The sequence below is a fragment of the Panthera onca genome, chromosome D3 (genome assembly GCF_046562875.1).
Source record: "Panthera onca isolate mPanOnc1 chromosome D3, mPanOnc1 haplotype 2, whole genome shotgun sequence".
In the NCBI taxonomy this organism is placed as follows: Eukaryota; Metazoa; Chordata; class Mammalia; order Carnivora; family Felidae; genus Panthera; species Panthera onca.
Window position 1 is genome coordinate 33,954,330 of NC_138350.1, and position 24,174 is coordinate 33,978,503.

Below are 24,174 nucleotides of genomic sequence, written 5' to 3' on the forward strand. Positions count from 1 at the left end.
TTTTTTTTTTTCTTTTTTGAGAGAGCGGGCGAGCAGGGGAGGGGCAAACGGGGGAGAGAGAGAGTAAGAGAGAGAGAGAAAGAATCTCAAACAGGTTCCGCAGCCCTCGTAGAGCCCAACGCAGGGCTTGATCTCACGACCCTGGGGTCACAACCCAATCAAGAGTCAAAGGCTTAACTGACTGAGGAACCCAGGTGCTCTGTAAGGCAGTGTTAACCAAAGCATAATGAAACAGAAGCAAGAACTTGTTTCTTTGACCTGGAAGACGAAGTGATACAGCTGTTCTACGGCTTATACAGGAATTAATTATTGGAAGCCATCATTACCCACTGCTTTAAGCAAAACACTCGCTTTTTCTTAAATGAAGCGGACCACCAAGATCTTGGGAATTCCTTACTCAAAGTCCCCATCACCTTGAGCCATAAAGTCCTCCTAGGGGTGAACAGGTGTATACTGGCTGGACCGCCCAAAAAAATATCTTTCAAGTGGAGATGTTAACACTTTCGGCTTAGGCTTATTTTCTTCCTTGCGGTTCTTATTTCGCTCTTCGTTTTAATAATGATCTGTGTAAGCCTCAGGAAGTCTCCCAGCTCATGAAGAATCCTTAAGCTGACTCTCAGGTATGCAGAGCACTGTGTTTCCTTCACTGGGCACTGCTGGCCACACCATCTGCCTTCCAGGGCTAAAGCTGGGGGAAGGGCTCTAGAACATATAAGGAGCTGCACAAAGGGAGGGGGTCAATGTCATCAGGAGCTCTCTAGCATCACTAAGCAAAACCTTTAATCCAAACAAAGTGCTGAATGGTCACACAACTTGCCTAACACACCAGAAAAGCCAGACGCTGCCAGAAAAGAATGAGTTTGATCCGAGGGAAAATGAGGTTAATGGAATGAGTTCAAGCCAAACTCTCTTAAGAGGCCGCCCAGCATTCCACAGCTACAGAGGACAGCTGAGCATTCCATCTATGGCCCATTTTCAGGACGGAGCAGGAGTCTGGGGATCCAGGGTTTCCAACATAAAATTACAGCCTACCACCCTCAAGTTCAACCACTAAGGTCAATGCACTTGGATCGACGCTATTTTGTTGAGAGGGTGAAATAACAGCGGGCGAACGAACCCTTCTGAAGGAGGACAGGAGGGAAGGTGACGTGGACCCCCATGAACAAGTGAGGCTGGGCCGTGCAGGCCTTAGCTGTGCGTTCTTGCGCATTTCCGTATCATGTAAGTAACCCCGGTCAGAGTTCCCCATCTCCAGTGAATTCCCCATCAAGCCAAGAGAAACAAACACAATAATCCCTGCTGTGGGTTCTCAGAGCCTAAAGTAAGGAACCAAAACCAGTTAAAAGGAAATCAAATTGTTCTGGGAAATGAAGGCCCCTCGGACATTGAGAGCACCGCCAACTATGACCTCAGGCAGAAGAGAGATCAAACCGTCAGTTTCCCCTCTGGAACTCCCTTCTGGAATTGTCTGGGGCCAGATAAGATCTTTGGGAACAACTGCCAACTGTTCAGGGGTTCAACTTTTCATAAGGCGGGGACCCTGGGCCTCTGCACCTCAGTAAACATGGACGCTTCTGCAAAGTCCCTGATTATGCTCTGGAGGCATCTCAGGACAGTTTCTCAAGACAGCTGTCAGCAGGTAGCTCTCTGAGGGGACCCAGCGCAGACATCTTTACCAAAGAAGCTGTGAAGGGGAAATCTGGCCATCAGCTGGGAAACAGCTCTGAAATAAAGCTTACTTATGGGGAACTAGCATAAAGGAAGAGAATTATAATGTGACCCTGAACAGGAGACAAAGAAGAGAGCGGACCCTCCACTAACTGATCAGAAATGAGAGAAACCTTTTATAAAATCGACTGTCTGCCCAGTCCCCGATTTCTGGTTTTGAGGGATGGAGACTCAGTTTTTGTTGATGACCCCCAGGCAAAAGAAATTACTAACTTACTTTGGGTTTTTTGTTTTGTTTATTTTGTTTGCTAGAGTCCTTCCGTTTAATGCACGACGTTAGTTTTCTATACCTTATCACTACTTATTTTATTTCTCTTCCCCTCAACATACGAACATAAAATGCTACCACATACACAACCTTTTTTAAGTTTATTTATTTTAAGACAGAGAGAGAGAAGAGAGAACCAGCAGGGGAGGGGCAGAGAGACGGGGAGACAGAAGACCTGAAGGGGGCTCTGCACGGACAGAAGAGAGCCTGATGTGGGGCTCGAACCCACGAACCGCGAGATCACGACCTGAGCCTAAGTTGGACGGCAACTGACGGAGCCACCCAGGTGCCCCATACTCAACCATTTAACTAAAATGACTTATTTTGCAACAGAGGTACTTTGTTTTGATTCATAAAACACAGAATCAACAGGGTAAAGCACAGAGCTATAGAAATTCAGAATCGGGAGGCACATATAGGTCCAGACTCACGAGTACAGACTGAGACTTTTATGTCCATGGCATCAGATAAATTCACACCGAGGGAAAGCCTGAGTGCAGCCCTCTGTGATTTTATGCTTTGACTCCCAGAAGCATGCAAATGCAGGCAAAGCTGAAAATGCAATTCAGGTACTTACTGATTCCTTGAAAGAGCTCTTCGATATTAATAGCATTTTTTGCACTTGTTTCAACCACGACAGCACCTATGGATTCGGCATATTCCTTAGCGTCCTTCAAGGGAACTTCCCTGGAAAAGAGGTCACACCCGGACAGAAATGAATGCTCATTTGTAAAACATAAATAACCCAACAGACCAACGAAAAGCTCATGTGGAGACAGCTCCTTTACTGTCCTGCAGGATGACTCGATTGCTCAGCAAGTATTGAAAACCTAGTATGGGGAGAACATTTTAAAATCTGGTCTGTGGCATCCCTGGAGGTTAAGATGTGCCTGTATAAAATGCTGTCCCTGGTCACAGAGGGGAAGAATTCTAGATCATTAGAAAAACTCGTTATGAAGATGGCAGCATATATTCCAGCTTTCAGAGTTAGGGCTGATTTCAATTCTTTTCCCATAAAAATGACTCATTATATATTTTCAAAATTTTGTGCAATGCGTGTGCAAGGTCCTGCACACACACATGCTTTTGTAGAATTTTTGCCTGTTGTCTTTCACAAATCAGAGAGAACATGTGACATGATTTGAAGGTCTGGTAATTGATGTGGTCACAGCTACAATGCAATATGACATAACCGGACTTTCACCTTTAAGAGGCTGTTCCTGCAAAGGACGTGAACTCTATGTAAATGAATAATCCAGAAAGACACTTATTGATCTATTTTTAACGTGAAGATGCTGGGGCGGATCTGAAGGTTAAAAAGACGCCGGTCCTGTTCCCTAGAAGTTTAGTCATTTATTCAACAGATATTTATTGAGCGGCTATTATATACCAGTCTCTCTGGTAGGTGCTAGAGAAAACAGTAATCCCCATCTTCTGGAACCTACCTGAGAGCAAAGACAAACATCCATAGTTACTCTTAACCCACAACACGGTAACATCTGCAATATGGGGATAATAAAGATGCAATAAAGCACTTCAGAATCATCGGAAGTGTACAGAAATACAGGAAGTACAGGAGTACAGGAAATGTACAGAAGTACAGGAAGTGATGCATTTCGATCGATGGAATCTGGGAAGATGAGTGGAGTGCGGCCAAGAAGGGCATAGAACATGAGTAAGAATTTGTGATGCCACCACCTGAAAAAGGCCCCAAGGCAGGGGAGTACCTCATCCCCAGATACTGTTAAAAATCAATTCTGCACCCAGCTCTGCCTTGGATGGAAAGGGTGGATTTGCAAGTGAATGGTCTCAATGGACAGGAGGTCTTGAGATGGAAGGGGGTGGCCAGGAGGAACCACAGCAAATGGGCTAGAAGACACCCCACACCTGTCTCATGCCCAGCTGCCACTGAAGGACAGGAGGGCAACAGAGTCAGCACCACATTCTAGGGGAAAACGGTACACAAAATAGGCTACAGTGGGGAGTGAGGAGAAGAATTTGGAAGCCCCTCTCATGCTGTGGCCGAGAGAAAATACAATGCTGGACTAGATGGATGGCTACAGGAAAGAAGAAACGTGGACAGAAAATCAAAACTGGGAGCAGGGTGACGAGACTGTATCCCTCTCCCACCTCCTTCCCGTTGCTTCACCCCTCCAAATGCCTCCTGAATGGTTTTAACTGGCTTATAAAGTTACTGGGGAAATCGTCCTTGGCAGTTAAATTCTTTGCGGACCCCAAATCATATGAGAGGAGGGCTTTTCGGGTGCCAGCTGGAGAAGGGCCCAAGGAGTCAGCCGTGGTAAAGGCAGCTGCCCTTGGATTCCAAACCAGAGAAAAAAAGCCTCTTAAGTCATGTCCTTTGGAATCTGTTCTTCCATAATCTTTCTTACCAAAGACCCACTGGGAAAAACCACGCTCCTGAATCTATACTCTCTATTGTTTTCAACATACAAGCCCCAGGCTGCTCACTAAGATTGAAGGGGGAAAAAAAAAGAAACTTGAGTTCTTTGATGGCAATGAATTTTACATTTAAAACATTCCGGAAAAGGGCTCTTCTGCCTTCAGGTTGGCATGTTACCCTAGTTTTCATTTCTTTCTGGCAGTCTTTATCAAACCACAAATAGAAGGGTGGGGCTCATCTCTGCCCAAATGTGGTTTCAGGTAAGACAAGCCATGTCCTGCTAATGTCTACCTGGGGTACGGGTGATTCTGGCCAGCAAGGAAGCTTTGGAGACCCCTTAAGTGAGAGCAGATTACAAATACAGTTAAATGCTTCCTTAGCCCCCCTTTCCTGAGTCCCTTTGTGAGGGAAAGAGGAATAGCATAGTTTTTGCCAGGATTAAGGCAAGTGGCTTTAACACACAATCCAAAATATCCATCCTGAGCATAAGAGTAAAAGCTCACATGGGCTGATTATCTCACAGTCTACAACACCGGACCTTGAAATGGAGAGATAAGAAAAGTGTGTCCTCACATTCTTCCATGTTTAGAAATGGTCTCATGAAATAAATGATTCTTCCAAAGGGACACAGTGAACCAGGGGTGGAGGCAGGGTCTAATCGAAGACCCTCTGGCTCTGCCCACTTTGCTCCCATCAGGCCTTGAGCAACATAACCACCCAATGGGCACCCATGTTCCTGAGGCCATTCTTTCGATCATTATAGACAAAGAATATGTGAGGTTCAAAAGATCCTCACGCTGTAATACACTGGAGTCAAGGGTGGAAGCAAGGGAAGGGCATAGCCCATCCTAAAGAAGAGGCTCTTACTCTGAGGCTGGAGGGCCAGTGAAAGTCCTTCTAACAATGAACCGAGACCAGAAGGACCAACCACTCTTGGGTCTGTCAAAATATATTTCCTCTACAGTGATATAAAAAGAAATACGTATGTGCTCCTTCTTCTTGCTTCTCGGCACAGAGTTCCCGAAACCAGGAAGTTTCCTATGTGGCAGGCGTGTCTTCTGTTATTCACAAAGGCCCCCCCTTATGCCACACCTGAGTTTCTTATAGGAAGGGGCCCCTAGGGAGCTTCAGATGGGGGCTGGCTGCCAAAAGATCCAACCCCACGATTAGAGGGTTGAAACTCTCAGCCCTGCTCTCCAACCCTGGGGAGGGGAGAACTGGAGACGGATTCAATCCTGACTAAATAATAAAACCTCAGGGGAAAGTCGCGAACACAGGCTCGGAGAGGTTTGAGTTGGTTGGTGAACACGCTGAGGTGCTGGGATGGTGACAACCCATACCCTGCTCTATTCTTCCCTTCCATTTGCCTGGTCCTGAGTTGTATCCTTTATAGGAACATTGTAATCCTAAGTCTCATGCTCCAGACTGAGAACTCTGTTCTAGTGAGTTATCAAAACCGAGGTGGAGGGGACATGGGAACCTTCAAATTGGTAGTCCGCTGGGCAGAAGTGGGGTTAACTTCTTAACCAAGGTTTGCATCTGGTGTGGGAAGTGGACGGGTGGGGGCAGTCCTGTGGGACTGAGTCCTTCGTTTGCGGGATCTGTGCTAACTCCAGGGGGTTACCGTCAGAAGTGAACTGAATGGCAGGACACCCAGCTGGTGTCGGCAAATGGTGGTTGGAACAAACGGGTATAGCTACGGTCTGAAGAAGAACCTTACAACCGTGACGATTTCCTTCCTCAGAGACTCTTGCAGGTAAAAGAGCGACCAACTGGGAACGCCTCCAGCTGCAGTTCAGCAGAGGCCCAATGCACGACCCTCAAGGCTGGAAGGCTGCCGTCACTGGCCCATGATAACGATTACAGGAGACTGTGGCATCGAGTGGCTTTTGTTCATTTTTTGCGGCAAATACTTATCAAGTGTCTGCCATATGCTGGGCATCGTGCTAGGCATTGGAACAGGTGAACGGAGACTAATTAATTTTCCCAACCCAAGGTTTCAACAGAGCTCGTCAATTTTGGTGGAAAAGACTGTTTTTCGACTTTCTAGACCAACCCGTGTACAGAATTGCGGACTCCTAGAAATCACCCACGAGAGTTATTGCACATCAGCCAGGAAGTGTAGACTGGGAGTCCTCCCTGGGTGCCCCTCCCACCGCTGCTCCTTCGCCCTCTTTTAAGAGCTGATGGTTTTCTGCCTACCTTATATGTCAGCATCACATCACCCAGGGTTTCTTTCTTGACCATCTGCGGTCCTACCCCCACTGGAGAGCAGCCACAGGCAGGCCAAGTAGTCAGGATAGAGGCAGGCCTGCAAAACCAGGCCTGGTTCCCTCTGGAGCCAGTGGGAGACATGCAGGGCAGAGAAAGTGGGAAAGCTGGCGACCATGGGGGAGGCTACTGTCCACTAACCAGGAATACACTAAATTCAAGGCACTGTCAGAAGACACCAGAGTCAGGGTCAGAACCAAGAACTGAGTGATGGGGAGAGACAGCAATACTGGCCAGGCTTAGGGGTAGAAACACACAAAAGGGGAGTCTTTTTCTAACCCATTTTGTATTTGAACACGGTCCACACAGCAACCTGTTACGTGTCTCGGGCCACAGCACTCAGAGGCTCTCCGTGGGGTGGGGGTGGGGGTTAGAAAACAGCATTCTTGTGGGTTCCAGAGTTTCAACGGGCTGTGCTGCCCAACCAGGGTCCTTGTTTTGTTGTTCGTGATGTAACCTGGCAACATGGCAGCTGACTCATTTTCATTTCAGAGGTATTCAATTCTCCATGGTCCTCCTCCTTTGATGGCACAGAGAGAGGAAGGCACGTACCCCCAGGAGTTCCTGCAACCCTAACCGGAGAGGGAGGGGGACCAAACCAGCAGGCTAAAGGCAGAGTAATGCTGTATCCCCACTAGGGGTTCATTGGGAAGGTTCAGTTCCATGGGTTCCCCCTGAAAGTCAATGGATCCAGGCGACTTCCACTGAGCCTCCACGCCTGTGTCTCCCCCACCCCACACACCTGTGCCTCCCCAGCCCCAGGTCTTATGCCCCTCATTTTACCAGATGGGGCGAATGCTCTATAACCATTCTACGTGTTAAGAAATTTGATCTTGGGGCGCCTGGGTGGCTCGGTCGGTTAAGCGTCCAACTTCGGCTCAGGTCATGATCTCACGGCCCGTGAGTTCGAGCCCCGCATCGGGCTCTGGGTTGACCGCTCAGAGCCTGCAGCCTGTTTCAGATTCTGTGTCTCCCTGTCTCTCTGCCCCTCCCCTGTTCATGCTCTGTCTCTCTCTGTCTCAAAAATAAATACACGTTGAAAAAAATGAAAAAAAAAAAAAAAAAGAAATTTGATCTTATAAAGTGCTCAAAACAGTACCTGGCACATAGTAAGTACTGTATCAACATTTCATTAACAAATCGTCACAAAGCTCCATCAGCAAGGATGTTGGCACGGCACCAGTTTCTTAGAGAATGCCACCAAAAGGATCGAGGAAATGATGCAAGTGGAGGAAACAAGTAAACACGAGGCTCTAACTACTTCAGAGCTTGAAGGTCCTTCATGGGTTTATTTGAGTCAACCCCTCTAATTTTATGACACAGGAAGGCCTCCAGGCCAGTCATCACTGTTCCACAGAAGAATGGGTGAATACAGGCTAGATCAGCCAACTCATGAGATACGTTAAGTTTGATAAATTACCCCAAGATTAAGTTGTAAACATATTTTGTAAACATAAATTCAACACACTGTAAGCCCTTTCTGCATGAAAAAAATCTGACATTAATTCTAAGGAACCTGTATTCAGAGACAGCGAGCAACTTTTCGTAAGCCATGAATGTTTCTTGTTCTGTGACGTTCTTGTACGTGTTTTCTAACCACTTTGGTTTGGAGGGTTTGGATTTTTTTATTTATTTATTCATAAGTGCTCTTTGCATATGAAGAAACCTAGCCCTTTGTAATATATTTTCCACATTTCTTCAGCTTATCACTTGTGTTTAGATCTCTGCCACACAGTCGTTTTTATATAGTCAGATTTATTGATCATTTTCCTCTATGGTTTCTGAGTTTTTTATCATGATTAAACAGTTCATTACAATTTCAAGATTATTTTTAACAGTCATCTGCTTTCTCTAACTTTTATGGTTTTGTTATTTTACACTTAAATCCTTGTTCCAGGGGTGCCTGGGTGGCTCAGTCAGTTAAGCGTCTGACTTTGGCCTAGGTCATGATCTCACAGTTTTGTGAGTTCAAGCCCTGCGCCAGGCTCTGTGCTGACAGCTCAGAGCCTAGAGCCTGCTTCGGATTCTGTGTCTTCCTCTCTCTCTGCCCCTCCCCTGCTTGTGCTCTCTCTTTCTCTCTCAAAAGTAAATAATTATTTTTTAAAAAACCCTTGTTCCATTTTGAATTTATTTTTTTCTCATTTCCCCTGATGACTAGCTAATTATTCCAAAACCATTAAATGATTTATCTCTTTTTATATTTACTTAAATATCATCTTTGTCACATACTAAATCTATGTATTTCACCCTATTTCTTGATTCTCTACTCTGTTCATTGATTTTCTGTCCAATTCTGTGACAATGTTATATTGTTTTATTACTGAATCATTAAAATAGATAACAACATCTGCTGGGATTAGTCCCTCCAATACTATTTTTATCTGTTTATTTTTTCTAGATGAATTTTAGGATCATTTTGTAAAACTTCTTCTTGAATGTTGTTTTGGTAATTTGAGCGGAATCTCAGTAAATTCATGGTTTAATTTAGAGCAAACTGACATTTTTACAGTATGAGTTTTCCTATCCGAGGAAAAAGTACACATTGTCATTTATTTAAATGTTTTATGTCCAACATAGATTGTTAAGTTTTATCTATATAGTTCTTGCTCAATTTTTTGCTAAATTCATTCCTAGGATTTAAAATACTTCCAAATTTTAAAAACCACACACACACCAGAAAAGTTTATTTCTAGCTATTTGACATTTGTATTGCTAGTATAAAGAGAGTTTTAATGTCAAATTGATTTTCTAATTGGTTATTATTTGTACATAGGTGAAGAATAATTACGAGGTAGACAATCATGGTTTTCCTAATCCTGCTAGCAATTCAGAAACTTCCTATGAAAACGAGGATCACATGATTCATCTATCAGATTGGCCAAGCTGTAACAGTTTAATATCTGCAGTGTTAGAGCGGAGAGAGAGAGAGAGAGAGAGACAGAGAGAGAGAAAGTGATGCTCATGCACTGTTGGCAGGCTGGCCATGTGATCTCAAAGAGCTCATGGAAGGTTAAATGCAGAAAAACCATATCCTCTAAGAAGTTTCCAGGTAGCTTAGAGCAGGTGCAGAAAAGTCCTCATTTTCTTGGAAAATTAAACACATTAAAACAACAACAACAATAACAACACCCTTGATGCTACAAGCAAAGAGACAAAATGAGGATAAACACCCAAGATTCCTATAGTCTGTCATGTGCAATTCGGCCTTCTCTAGATCTCCCCAGAGGACATCTGTGAATCTTTCAGGGCCTTGTTTCTCAGGTGTGTTTTACAGACCGCCCATCTCGGTGATTATTTGGGGATCATTAGAAATGAACACCTCCATGCCTCAGACCTACTGAACCAGAAGGTCTATTAGGCAAGTCCCAGAAATAAGCATTCGAGCAACTTTCCAACAGCTTCTTATGCATTCTATAGCTTGAGAACAACTCTTTTAGGGGGTGGACTATAAAATACTGAGTTTGGTATTTCTGCTGTCTATCCAATTCATAACCTGACACTCTTAAGTTACAAGTTTTGAAATCTGTACTAAGATGACTATACCAGGACATAATCAAATAAAAATGTTCAGACACTATTTTACAGGTGATACAATAAAAGAATAGTGGCCTCGTGAGCTCTTCCCCAAAGAAACTTTCTGGTGGTTCAAGTGGGTTCTAGAGTATATGTTCCATTTCTAAACTATCATAACAGCAATAACCAAGTGTTTCATATTCTGCCGAATTCCCGGAATAAAGCCATGAACATTTCACTTCAAAAGGTTTGCCCTAGGGGCGCCTGGGTGGCCCAGTCAGCTGAGCGTCTGACTTCGGCTCAGGTCATGATCTCACAGTCTGTGGGTTCGAGCCCCACGTCGGGCTCTGTGCTGACAGCTCAGAGCCTGGAGCCTGCTTTGGATGCTGTGTCTCTCTCTCTTTCTGCCCCTCCCCCACTCTTTGTCTCACTCTGTCTCTCAAAATTAAAGAAATTAAAAAAAAAAAAAAAAGGTTTGCCTTATATTGTTCCTCTCTCCCCCCGCCGCAGCCCCCTTCCAAGGTCAAGCTTAAGAGACCCATGAGTAAGTAGTGGGGCAGCAGTAAGCAGGGCACAGTTGTTCAATGTCTGGTGGAATTCTTCTTTGTCAAAGCCATCCCACGTGTTTTAGGTATTCTCGCCAAAAGCAGCGGGAATCATTCACAACATTCCATCAGAATCCAGCAGAGAAGGGCTGCTGTCTGAGAAGGCTGCTGTGTGCCACGAGATGGTCTCAGCCCTCCCCATGCCCTCAAGCAGCCACTGAAATGAATAAACAGGGCATGTTAGGTCACATTAGCACATATTTTCTCTAAATATGCAAGATATCTGTGTCACACGTAGACGAGGCAACCATTTTAGCAATAATCAACGCGGCAATAATTAAAGCAGTTTAAAACGCCAGTTCTTCTAGACAACCAGCTTGGTTCCCCTGTGAAGTGCAACGAAAACCAAAATGAACTTCCTTTTAAAAAACAAAGAATAATTGCCACCTTCACAGTAAATACCTGACTGGACAGTAACACTTCATAGTGACCTAAGTGCTTACAGTTAAGCACTTGACATGTGTACCCTGGAAAGAATTTCTGTTCCCATGGGGCCTTTCTTCCTTATTAATGTGTATCCATAACTGCTATTCACCTGGGGCCAAATTCCTGGTGTCAAGTTCAAACAAGCAGTGTCAGGTTCTCGTCACAGACTTAAATGGATTGTTTCTCATGGAAAATGTCAGAGTGAGAAGTGAATGAGAGCTGAGCGGAAAACATCGGTTTCTCTAGGGAGACCCGGCCATTCCTTTGCTTCTTAATATCCCTTTCTCCAGACAGAAATTTAGGCGAGTCCTGGGAAGCCTTCCAAAGAGAACCAGAGAACCACAGGAAAGAGTCTCTAGCTCCAAACCCTCTGAGCAGAATATGATCAGCTGCCATTTTCCCTTGGTAGTTTGCAAATTATTCTCCCTCACGGATTTCTACTTGAGCTTTCTTCAAGAACACTCGTTCTGGAGAGGACTATCAGGTTTAAAGCGGGGCTCTACACCATCTTAGGCGCAGGACCCGAGACAAGCACCTTAACCTTTGTGCCTCAGTTTCCTTATTGACAAGGAGGGAGAAGGAGAGTGACTCTTTCAGTGGATTATGAAGATTAACATGAATTACTTATAATAGTGTGTGTGGCACACAGTAAGAATTCCATTCCTGCTAACAATGATGATGGTGATAATGACCCTGTTTTCAGTCCACTCCCTAAGTAAACAGTACATAAACAGAAGTAAATATCGTGCCATTTGAAAGAAGTCATTGAGATGCTATAATTCTTAATGGAAGTGACATTTTGAAACTCTGAAACTTTGTGCAGCATGCAAAGGAAAAAGAAAAAAAATTATTGTATCTTCTTTTTTAAATTTTTTTAAAAGTTTATTTTATTTTTGAGAGGGAGAGAGAGAGACAGAGAGGGTGAGTGGGGGAGGGGCAGAGAGAGAGGGAGACACAGGATCCAAGCAGGCTCCAGGCTCTGAGCTGTCAGCACACAGCCAGATGAGGGGCTCGAACCCACGAACCGTGAGATCACAACCTGAGCTGAAGTCGGCGCTTAACCAACTGAGCCACCCAGGCGCCCCAGATTATTGTATCTTCTAAGAAAATATCCAGGAACCAAAAGCTTACCTCTCTGTTTAATAATATATCTGTTAATAACTTTAGAAAACATCCTTCCCCTGCTCGCTAAAGAAGGTTAGAATCAGCCATGTGGTCCTGAATTAGGGTTCAGAAGCATCAACAGGAACTTATGTTTATCTTACTATAGATGCAGATGGACAGATACAGAAATAATTAGAGTTGACTTTTGTACAACATGATTGGAAGTACACGGATCCACTTATATGTGGATTTTTGGATAAATACGGTATAGTACTTATGAATGTATTTTCTCTTATGATTTTCTTAATAACATTTTCTCTTCTCTAGCTTGCCTTATTGTAAGCATACAGTATATAATACATAAATAAAATATGTGTTAATCACCTCTTTATTTGGTTGTTAAGGCTTACGGTTAACATCAGGCTATTAGGAGTTGAATCTTTGGAAAGTCAAAGTTATACGCAGGTTTTCAGGTGAATGGGGGGCTGGCGCCCCTGACCCACACATTGTTCAAGGATCAGATATGTGTGTACACTCAAGTTAGTCTGCATGCATGCATTTCCTAGCTCTGCTCACTGAAAGGTCCTAGAACCAGTGACACCCCAGTGGCAACAAGCCAAGGCAGCCCAGATCTTGGTTTGCAAATACCATTCTTCGATAAAAGGAACCAAAGCTCCTTGGAGAAATGGCTAATTCTAGGGCGGAAGCCTAAAATATGCAAGATGCGCCGATAATATCTTGTTGTGTCAGAAAGTAAGGAAGTGCTCAAAAACCAAAAGGATAAGCATATGTTAAAGGGACACAGGAGCCAACAGGAAGAGCTCCCAGTGGCCAAAGCTGGAAGAATTTGAGCCACAGATTAAATAACACAGCACTGCATTATAACCTAAAGCATCAAATAAATACCTATGAGTCCGTGCTGATATAAACAAATGATTGAATAAATCAGTTAAGCGGGTAGAGGTGACAAGTTTCACCTGCAGAAGAATTCCAAGCGATGTACGTGGATATTCCTTTCCCAAGGAGTGGGGCGTAATCCCTACCCCTTGCGTGTGAGCTTAGACTTTCTTCCAAAGAGTATAGTAAGGCAAGTGGATGGGTAACTTTACAGTGCAGAAACCTGACAACCAACACCTCAGCTGGGTGACCAAGGTCAACAACACCAGTAGTAAGTGGTAAGTGGTAAGTAATGAAACTAGCACTTTACCACTGTGGTCTTTCTCCCCCAAGCCCCTAACCCCAGTCTAATCATGAGAACAGCATCAGACAAACCCCAATGGAGAGATAGTCTCTAAAATACCTGACCAGGACTATTCAAAACTACCAAGGTCATCAAAAACAAAGGAAGTCTGAAAACCCGTCACAGCCCAGAGGAGCCCAAAGACACATGACAATTAAATGTATTATGATATTCTGGATGGAATCCCAGAACCAGAAAAAAGAAAAAAAAAAAAAGGATATTAGGGAAAAGCTAATGAAATCTGAGTAAAGCATGAACTTTAATTAATAATGAAGTATCAATCACAGTTCCTTAGTTGTGACAAATGCACTGTAGTATAATAATAGGGGCAGCAGGGATGTGGGGCGTATGGGAACTCTCTGTACTATCTTTTTAACTTTTCTATAAATACAAAACTATCCCCAAATTAAAAATTTTTTTTAATTAGCCATAAAAACAAACACACACACCCAACACACACCTCACCACATGGAGATTTAGGTCCTACCGCTCCCCTACCTGCCACCAGACTGCCACATATCTCCTTCCAAACCAACCTCATGAGATCCTCTCCGGGGCCAACAATGACTATTGAGTGATTATAGACCATTTATCAAGGCTTATAATAAATCTGTAAGAATTCAGTCAGCACAGTATTGGCATACAGATGGATAAATAGGCCAACGGAACAGAATAAAGAGCCCCAGAAACAGCCCCATTCAGGCATGACACATGACCTATGAGTGATACGGCATGCACATCAGTGGGAAAAAGTAGGCACTTTACTTACAACGAATACAGCTAACCAACGAATACAGCTTACAACTGGGAAAACTCCGGCAGCATACACAAAAATGAATTCCAAGTGATTTAAAGACAGGTAGGGACATAAAACTAAGGTTTTTGTTTTGTTTTGTTTTGTTTTGTTTTTTTAAAGACCATCAATATAGGAATGTCGTCACGATCTCAGGGGTGGGGAAAGATATCTTAAATAAGACTCTTTCCTCAGGCAAAACACAAAAACAAAACAATAACAAAGGAAAAACACTGATAATTTCTATTACACAGGAATTGAGGCCCTCTGATAATGCAAAGCCAAAATAAAGAGCGGAAAGCTAAAACATAAATTTGAAGAAGCTATTTCAACACATACCTATGTGAAGGGAATAGCATTGTATATATAATATATACACATATGTATATACATATATATACATATTGTATATGTGTATATATATATATATATATATATATAAAATCCCTTGAATAAACAAGATTAGGATAAAGAACAGAAAACAGAAAAGTGGCAAAGACTTGAATAGGCTCTTCACGTAAGAGGAAACTTGAATGGCCACTAAACATGTAAAAAGACGCCAACTTCTTTATTGGTAACTGGGGAAATGCATACTGAAATTACTCTCAGATGTCACTCCATGCCTCAACATCTTATGGCACCAAGACCTGGCAAGGACACAGAGCAACAGGAGGGCTCATGCACCACTAGTCTCCACTTTGGAAGACACTGGCATTACCCAGGAAAACTGAGCATGTGCACACCCTGCGACCAGGCACACTCTTACACAGCAGAATCTAGAGAAGTGCTTAAACATGGCACTATGAGATGCAGACAACTATCCAGGGGCTCCTGGGTGGCTCAGTTGGTTAAGTGTCTGACTTTGGCTCAGGTCATGATCTCATGGTTCACGAATGAGTTTGAGCCCCACATCGGGCTCTGTGCTGACAGCTTGCTCAGAGTCTGGAGCCTGCTTTGGGTTCCGTGTCTCCCTCTCTCTCTGCCCCTACCCGGCTCATGCTCTGTCTTTCTCTCTCTCTCTCTCAAAAATGAATAAGCATTAAAAAAACAAAAAAACAAAAAAACAAAAAAACAAAGAATATCCAAGAAGTCGTATTCACAGTAACACCACCACAGAAATAACTCAAATATCCCTCAACCGTAGGATGGATAAATGGTGTCATACTCATAAACTAGAATAGCATACAGTAATGAAAATGTACCAAATCCAGCTAACATTCTTTGGGATGAATCTCCCGGGCATATTAAGAGCAAGACGCAAGTCGTCACACAATACATACGGTGAGATTCCAGTTCAAAAACCAGAAAACCCAAATCTGTTACTACATGAGTGGTAAAGCATAGAGAAAACAAAGAAATGATTATCCCAAAAGTCAGGGTTACTTCTAGAGGGAGAGAAGGATATATGGTTGGGGAGGGAAGCTTACTCATAGTTACATGGCTGTTCATTTTATTCTTTAAAATTCCCATTTTCTTTAAATATACATCAATGTTTTACATATTCTTCATTAAGAATATTACTGAAAAAGAGAAAAATCCCAGATGTTCTCACTCAGCTCTCTGGGGAGCTCAGCCTTCAGTTCCTCCCCTCCTGCTTCCAGACCAGCATCAAATGCAGGCCCAGCCACCTGCACAGCATCAGAAAGAGGTACAAACAAGGAAAGGCTCATCTCGGAGCACAAAACACACATTTAACAGCACAGATTCTGCTCATCTCATGTAAAGAAAACACTGTGTGCATTTTAATGCTGGTCATGATGTTTCCAGACCTTTTGGTGGCTTTTGATGTTCACTGGCTTTTGTGCTTTTAGGATTTGAATAAGTCGGATTTTTATTATTCAGCATCTCAAGTTGTGTTTCTTGGTTAGTATAATTTTAAACAAACTCCTATGCTCATTGTTGACCCACTATCAAGATTGGAACGAGTTTTGGAGTCACATATAAGAAATAAAAGCAATGTATATATTCTTAGCAAAACATATTTATTTCCAAATCTATTTTTATCTGCTAAAGAGCTCAAGTTTATCCAAAAATTTGAAACAACCCATGCCTGGCAATTCCAGAAATGGTTGATGTACTCGTGGGAAAGTCTAAAGGGGTATGAGGCTGCCAAACAGGTTTCATCTCTTTAACTGGTGGTAACCACAGGAAGCATTGTGTTAAGGAGCCCGGGGCCGCAACAGGATCAGGAGAAGACAGTGCCATGACCGACGGGCAACGGTGCCATGGGTACGAGAGATGGGCAAGGAGGAGGCAGAAGCACCAGCACATCAAGCTCAAACCACTCACTCTGCATACGTTTACACTGTGCATAAACTGTCCCCTCAGTATCCACCTGCTTTCCACCATTCCCCAGGCTAACGATCAGGTAGGTATTCTTCATGATCTCTCCCTCATAACACGTGCCAAACTCCCTCCCACCTCCACGCCTCTGGCCATTGTCTTCCCTTCCTGGAATTTCCTCCTCCTTGACTGATCCTTAACAGTGCAGTGGCATACTTCGTCGGTAAGCCTTTCCAAATCACTCCAGATGACCACAGACTCTCCTTTTCCTGAATTCTTTTGTCTGTTCTGCACCATAACATTTGGAGCTTTATTGAATGCAGTCTTGGGTGCCTGGGTGGTTCAGTCGGTTGAGCGTCCGACTTCGGCTCAGGTCATGATCTCACAGCTCGTGAGTTCGAGCCCTGTGTCGGGCTCTGTGCTGACAGCTCGGAGCCTGGAGCCTGCTTCGGATTCTGTGTCTGCCTCTCTCTCTGCCCCAACCCACTCGTATTCTGTCTCGGTCTCTCTCAAAAATAAACATTAAAAAAATTAAAAAAAAAAAATAAATGTAGTCTTGTATTGCTTGTTAGATATTTTCCTCCCATGTGTACTACTCTTGGCTTTCCAAAGAGAAGTTAATAAGGAAAATACTTTCTTCTCCTTTTTTGTACTTCCCATAGAACTTTGCTGCACACAAAAAGCTACCAAAAATTATTTGTTAATCAAATGATTAAAAACTGATAGGACAAATTTCCTTCCTCCTAATACCCCCTAGTTTCACTTCTACTTCAGATGTTCTTTTCTTGGAGCACAACCTCTTCACTTCAGGAAGACTCTTGACTCACTGGGAGTGTCTCCACCAATCTCTCTCCGTGTTGCTCTTACAGATACCAGAGCTCAGAGACTATGGTTCCAAGAAGGGCAAGAGGACACTCAGTCCCTGATTATCTCCTGGGAGGAACTTTGGGTAGAAGAGCCATTCCCAGGTCTTTCAGAGCCACCACCCCTGAGTAGAAGGTCTCTCCCGATCTCCAACCCCTCGTTTCTATCATCACTTCGGTTGGGTAGCTTCCTACTGCTACCATTTGCAAAATAAAATATATTAAGCCTGAGGGGCCTTCTCCTGTCAACACTTCTCCTCCATGATCCTTCCTTCACCCTTTCTGATTTGTTCATAGCCTCAACGTACTGGTGAGGTATGGGATTCCAAGGCAAAGCCAGTGGGAGACCCCTGAGCTTGAAGGATTGGTCAAATTAGAATCCATTAAAAGAAACCAAATGTCTAAATGATCAAGAAAGGAAAGGAGAGTTCTAATATGTGGCAGTCCAAGGGGGTTCACATACAAGGTCATGAGTTCAAAATCAGGACAAGAAGACCGAGCAAAAGAAACAGGCCTGGGATCTACTACAAGGTAGGGGTAGGGTGGAAGTAATTTCTCACAGGAAAGTACTTATTTTCATGGCTACAGGTCAAGGCTTGGTTATAAAGCTGACAGGGAAACGTGAAGGGGGTAATTCTGGTTTAGGGGTCAGGGGTAGAATAAGATAACCTCTTCTTCCTCTGAAGACCTGGAGGATCTCGCCCCCATTGCCAACTAGGAAGATGGTTCCTGAGACACCTGAAGCCCCTCTTGTGAAAGTGCCATAGCCAGGTGACCCTAATCATTTGCCCAAGCTGAAGTCAACCAACTATAGGCTGGATATGAAGAAGACCCACCATCCAGGAGGTGGCTGGGTACAAGGTGCTGACCTAAGCAGGAGCCTGATGTTAATTAGATGGAGACAAACCCAATCATATCTCTTCTTCTGGTGACTCTCAGCGTGAGATGCCAAAGAGAGGGGGCCAGAGAACTGGCCGTGCTTCTAAAGGGATGACAGGATGATGGGTCAGGGGTGCTGGATCCTGAAAGGTGAAGAACCACTGTTTCCATTCTCCCTGAGGTCTGGAGAGTAGGAGGGAGGCAGGTGTGGCCTGTACAGGCTGGACATGTGCCCAGCTAGTTCTAGGACCTCCTCATTCCCCCCTGTCATCAACCCTATCACCTAAGGCAATGCTTTTCCAAGGATGGCCCTTAGACCACTTGTAAAAGAACCACTTTACAAAATGCATATATCTCCAGCCTTCTGATTATTGGATCAGAATCTCAGGAGCTGGATTCTGGAATCTGAATTTTTAACAGGTGCCCTGCATGATTCTCATGTTTGTGGAACTTTTAAAACTACTGAAGAAAGGTGACCTCTTTCTCTTTTTCCTTTCAAGACTCGTCTACTCCAATTCTCTGCCAGGCCCAGGACAGGGCCATGCAGTCTCTTGTGGGCTCCCCAGACTTCCTGAGAAGGTTTCTTTTCTAGCTAGACCCCAGGCCAAATCTGCCCTCCTTCGAGCCACCTGGAATTAGCCCCATGCATCACTTGTTCAAAAACCCAGTGACCCACCACTACGTGGCACTCATGTCAGCGTTTCCTGCCACCCATGTGAGGCAAATTGCACAGCTCACTCTCTCTGCTCTGAGCTGCCCCTGTCCTTCTAGTTCGTGGGCCTCTCAGGTCCTGCATAATCAATTCAGCTGAGGTTCTCTTATTTTCTTGCAATTCTGTATTTCCCTAGAGTGTCCCCAACTTTGCAATCCCTACCTCAGCACGACCAGATGGTAGGGCCCAGGGGGTAAGGAGATGGGGCCTTGTTTCTTGGGCCCCATCAGGAACCGTATACTCTCCTGTGATCAGAGCTGTGATGAGAGCTTTTCTCCAAGGCACATGTTCACTGCAGGAAAGAAAAGTGACAACCAGCACTTACTGCATGGACGGTCATACATACAGCATGGCCAATTCCAGTTTGCCTCCTTGCCTCAAAGAGGATGCATATGACTCCAATTTCACAGTAACCTGAGCACAAGGACATTTTGTCTAGAATTCATCAAGATATTCAGGAAAATCTCACAAAGATCAGGAGCCTAATAAAACAAGCTAGATGGCCTGAATTCACTTGACCAGATGCTTCTGAATGCCTTTCACTCTGGGTAGTGTGGTCAGACCTTTATATCGTCTTCTGGAACACACAAGAATTCAAAACACAGTGACTGGATGGTCGGGTACCTCCTCCGTGAAGCACTTCTGTTCACAAACGTCTCAAGTGGGCTAAGTCAAATTCACAGCGTTAATTCCTTTTAAATTCCGCTACGCTCTCAAAACACGCCAGTGTTACCTCTTCTTCTGGACTTACAAGCTTACACAACCAAAGTCTGTTAGAGGACCCCGGCTCCACCTATATACACGCTTATACACGCATGTCAAATCTACGCACGGTCCCTCTCCAACCCCCCAGTGAAAAATAAAATAGAGCCTTCTGGCAATTACAGAAAGGCAAAGTGTTTCAGGATTAGCATAAAAGAAGGTCAAGCTCTAAATAAGGTCTGGAGTATAGAGAATTGGCTAACTCCCCAGAAAAATCATACCAGCAGGCACAATCTGGAGCAGCCAGACGGGCTGACCAAGAACCTGATTCCACTGCCATGGAAAGTGTCAACAGCAGATGCCCATTAGGCCCTATCATTTACCAGACTATTCCTGTCCAGTGGGAGGCAGTTTATATTCTGAGCAAGGACTCCCTGCTTTTCTAAATGGGAGTTTTAATACAGTTAATCCGTTTTTCTTTTGCACCCTATGTGTGTTGGGGATGGTTGAATTCATCATTTAACCCAATGTGCTTATGAAACTTCAGTCCACCATATATAATATATACGATATGCATATATGTGGTGTGTGTGTATATACATACACAAATCTACGTATATACCACTGCTCCAATATTTACTTATTATTTCTAACTAAATCAACCTTTTGTTCATTAATTTTTTTGAGATAATTATAGATCCACCCTGCAGTTATAAGAAACAGATTCCTTGTACACTTTGTCCAGGTTCAAATTGTAACATTTTGCAAAACTATAGTATAATATCACAAATAGGATACTGATATTAATACACTCTGTCTTATTCAGATTTTCCTAGTTTTATTGGTACTCATCTGTGTGCATTAAGTTCTATACAATTTTTTTTAACTTTTTATGTTTATTTCTGAGAGACAGACAGACACAGAGAGAGAGAGAGAGAGCGCATTAGTGAGGGAAGGGCAGAGAGAGAGGGAGACACAGAATCCAAAGCAGGCTCCAGGCTCCGATGCTGTCAGCACAGAACCCGATGCAGGGCTCGAACCCACGAATCGTGAGATCATGACCTGAGCCGAAGTTGGATGCTTAACCGGCTGAGCCACCCAGGAGCCCCATAAGCTCTACACAATTTTAACCCCTGTGTAGGTTCATGTGTCCACCACTGCAGAGAAGAGCACCAAATGGTTCCAACATCACAAGGGTCTCCCGTGTTGTCCTTTTATAGCCACGCCCACTTTCCTCCCCATCCCCTGCCCACCACAACCCCTGGCAACCACTAATATGTCGTCTTCTTTTTTTTTTTTTTTAACTGTATTCATTCATTTTGAGAAAGACAGAGACAGTGCAAGTGGGGGAGAGGCAGAGAGAAAGGAAGAGAGAGAATCCCAGCAGGTGCCCCACTGTCAGTGCAGAGCTCCAGGAGCAGCTCGAACTCACAAAACTAACTGCAAGACCACGACCTGAGCTGAAACCAAGAGACAAGACGTTTAACCGACCGAGCCACCCAGGCGCCCCTGCTAATATGTCCTCTATTTCAAAAATGTTCTCATCTCAAAATCTCATATAAATGAAGTAATACACTATAAAACCTCTGAGATCAGCTTTATTCACTCAGCATCATTTCTCTGGAGGTTCATCCAAATTGCCTGTACCAGTACGTTGTTCCTTTTCACTGCCGCATACGATCCCATGGCACGGAAGTACCACATTGTGCTGAGTCATTCACCTTTCAAAGAATATCTGGGCTTATTCCAGTGTTGGGCCATCATAAAAAAAAAAAAAAAAAAAAGCTTCAATGAATCCTCACGTGTGGATTTTGTGTGAATGTAAATTTTCATTTGTCTGGAATAAGTGCCCAAAGTATGATTGCTGGGCATATGTAATTGCATATTTAGTCTTCAAGGAAACTGCCAAACTGTTTTTCCAGAACGACTGTACCATTTTACATGCACCCCAGCAGCACAGGAGTTCTCCAGTGTTTCCGTGTCCTCACCAGCATTGGGTCTTATCACTTTTATTCTGCCAATTCCGACAGGTCTGCCGATGATGCCGAGCACCTTTTCAGGCCCGTGCTGACCACCTTGATATTCTCTCGGGTGAGACGGACTCTCCCCATTTTCAAATTAGGGTTTTTAACTGTTAAGTTTCAGTGCTAATCCTTTGTCAGATACAGTTTGCAGGTAATTTTTCCCAGTCTGCAGCTTGCTTTTCATCCTCTTCACGGGAGCTTTCGCGGAACAAGTGTTTTTGTTTTTGTTTTTTAATGTTTATTTATTTTTGAGACAGAGAGAGAGACAGAGCACGAGCAGAGACAGGGAGACACAGAATCCAAAGCAGACTCCAGGCTCTGAGCTGTCAGCACAGAGCCCGACGCGGGGCTCGAACTCACAGACCGTGAGATCATGACCTGAGCTGAAGTCGGACGCTCACCCAACTGAGCCACTCAGGCGCCCCTACGGAACAAATGTTTTTATTTTGATGAGGTCCCGTCTACCAACTTTTCCTTACATGGAGGGTACTTTTGCTGTCAAGTCTCACAACTTTTTACCGAGTTCCAGATCCTCAAGATTTTCTCTTGGGAACTTTTCTAAAAGTTTTCTAGTTTTACTTTTTACATGAAACTCTAGGATTCATTTCAGAGTTAATTGTTACATATGGTGTGAGGTTGGCTTGCAGGTTCCCCTCCACTATGGATATCCAATTACTCCAGCACTGTTTATTGAAAAAGCTATCCTTCCTCCATTGAATTACTTTCGCATCTTTGTCAACAATCAGTTGAGCATATTTATTTGCTGGGCTCTCTATTCTGTTTTCGTTGATCTGTTTGTACATCCTTCTGCCAACACCACACTGTCTTGATTACTGTAGCTATACAGTAAGCCTTAATAGAGAAGACAGTGATTTCTTCCACTATATTCTTCTTTGTCAAGGTCATTTTAGCTTTTCTAGTACCTGTGCCTTTCCATATAAATTTTAGGACAAACTTGTTTCTGTTTACAAAACAAAACAAAACAAAACAAAAAACCGACCCTTGTTAAAATCTTCATAGGGACTACACTGAACCTATAGGTAGATCAATTTACGGAGAACTGACATCTGTTCTATATTGAGACTTCCAACTCATGAACATGGTATGTCTCTCCATTTATTCAAGTCTTGTTTGCTTTCTTTCGTAAGAATTTTATAATTTTCAGCATACAGATCCCATATATATTTTGTTAAGTAGATATCTAAGTATTTCATTTTCTTTGTAGCAACTGTCAAGAGTTTGTGTTTTTAACTTCGGTTTCTGCATATTCATTTTTAGATACAGAAATATAATTGATTTTTCTGTGTATATTGCATATCCTGAAACTTTGTTGAACCCAGTTATCAGTTTTTGGAGTTTTTTGGTATATCCCTTCGGAGTTTCCATGTAGACAATCATGTCATGTACATACATTAACTTTTTAAACATTTTGCAATAAAATTTATATCACTACCACAAATGGAACACTAGCATCACTTGTCATAAAAATGTAATTCTAAAAAATAAGTCAATAAAGACAAAATATAATTAAATTCCAGCTAAATACAGTTGCCTGCAGAGGCCCTCAATGTTAAGCCTGAAAGCTTGCTCTTTCTCTTTCTCTTGCTCTTTCTCTCCCTCTCAAAGGAAGAATAGCAAATATAAAAATACGTGTTGAAAATTTATTAGCCTCAAACTCACATGGGATATTCTCCAGGATCAACCATACACCAGGCCATACAATAATCCTCAATACATTTAAAATAATTAAAATCATACAAAGTATGTTTTCAAATTACAATGGAATTAAATTAGAAACCATCAACAGAAATTTGGGAAACTAGGGCGCCTAGGTGACTCAGTCAGTTAAGCGTCCCACTCTTGATTTTGGCTCAGGTCATGATCTCACGGTTGGTGAGTTTGAGTTCCACATCTGTGCTGTTAGCACAGAGCCTGCTTGGAACTCTCTCTCTCTCTCTCTCTCTCTCTCTCTCTCTCTCTCAATCTCTGTACCTCCCCAGCTCACGTACACACACTCTCTCACTCAAAATAAATAAACTTTAAAAAAGAAATTTGGGAAATTCACAAATACATGGAAATTAAACACTACACTACCAAATAAAAAAATGGGTCTGAAAATAAATTAGAAAATACTTTGAATTGTATAAAAACAAAAATACAACATACCAAAACATATGGGATGCAGCTATGGCAGTGCTTAGAGGGCAATTTATGGCTGTAAATGTCAAAATTAGAAAGGAAGATCTCAAATAAATATGCTAACTTCTACTTTGAAAAACTAGAAAAAAAGGGAGCAAAGTAAAGCCAAAGCAAACAGAAGGAAGGGAATAATGAACAGAGGGAAAATAAATGACACAGAAGA

At 43.2% G+C, this 24,174-nt stretch overlaps 1 protein-coding gene across 1 annotated transcript in view; it reads right to left on the bottom strand.

The window, feature by feature from the left end:
• The window catches only part of RAB31 (RAB31, member RAS oncogene family), a 129,335-nt gene that overhangs the window by 14,540 nt on the left and 90,621 nt on the right, over positions 1 to 24,174 (bottom strand). Inside the window, exon 6 of the mRNA XM_060613246.3 lies at positions 2,574 to 2,683. Coding sequence (XP_060469229.1) covers positions 2,574 to 2,683 — 110 coding nt within the window. The remainder of the gene's footprint in view (positions 1 to 2,573; positions 2,684 to 24,174) is intronic.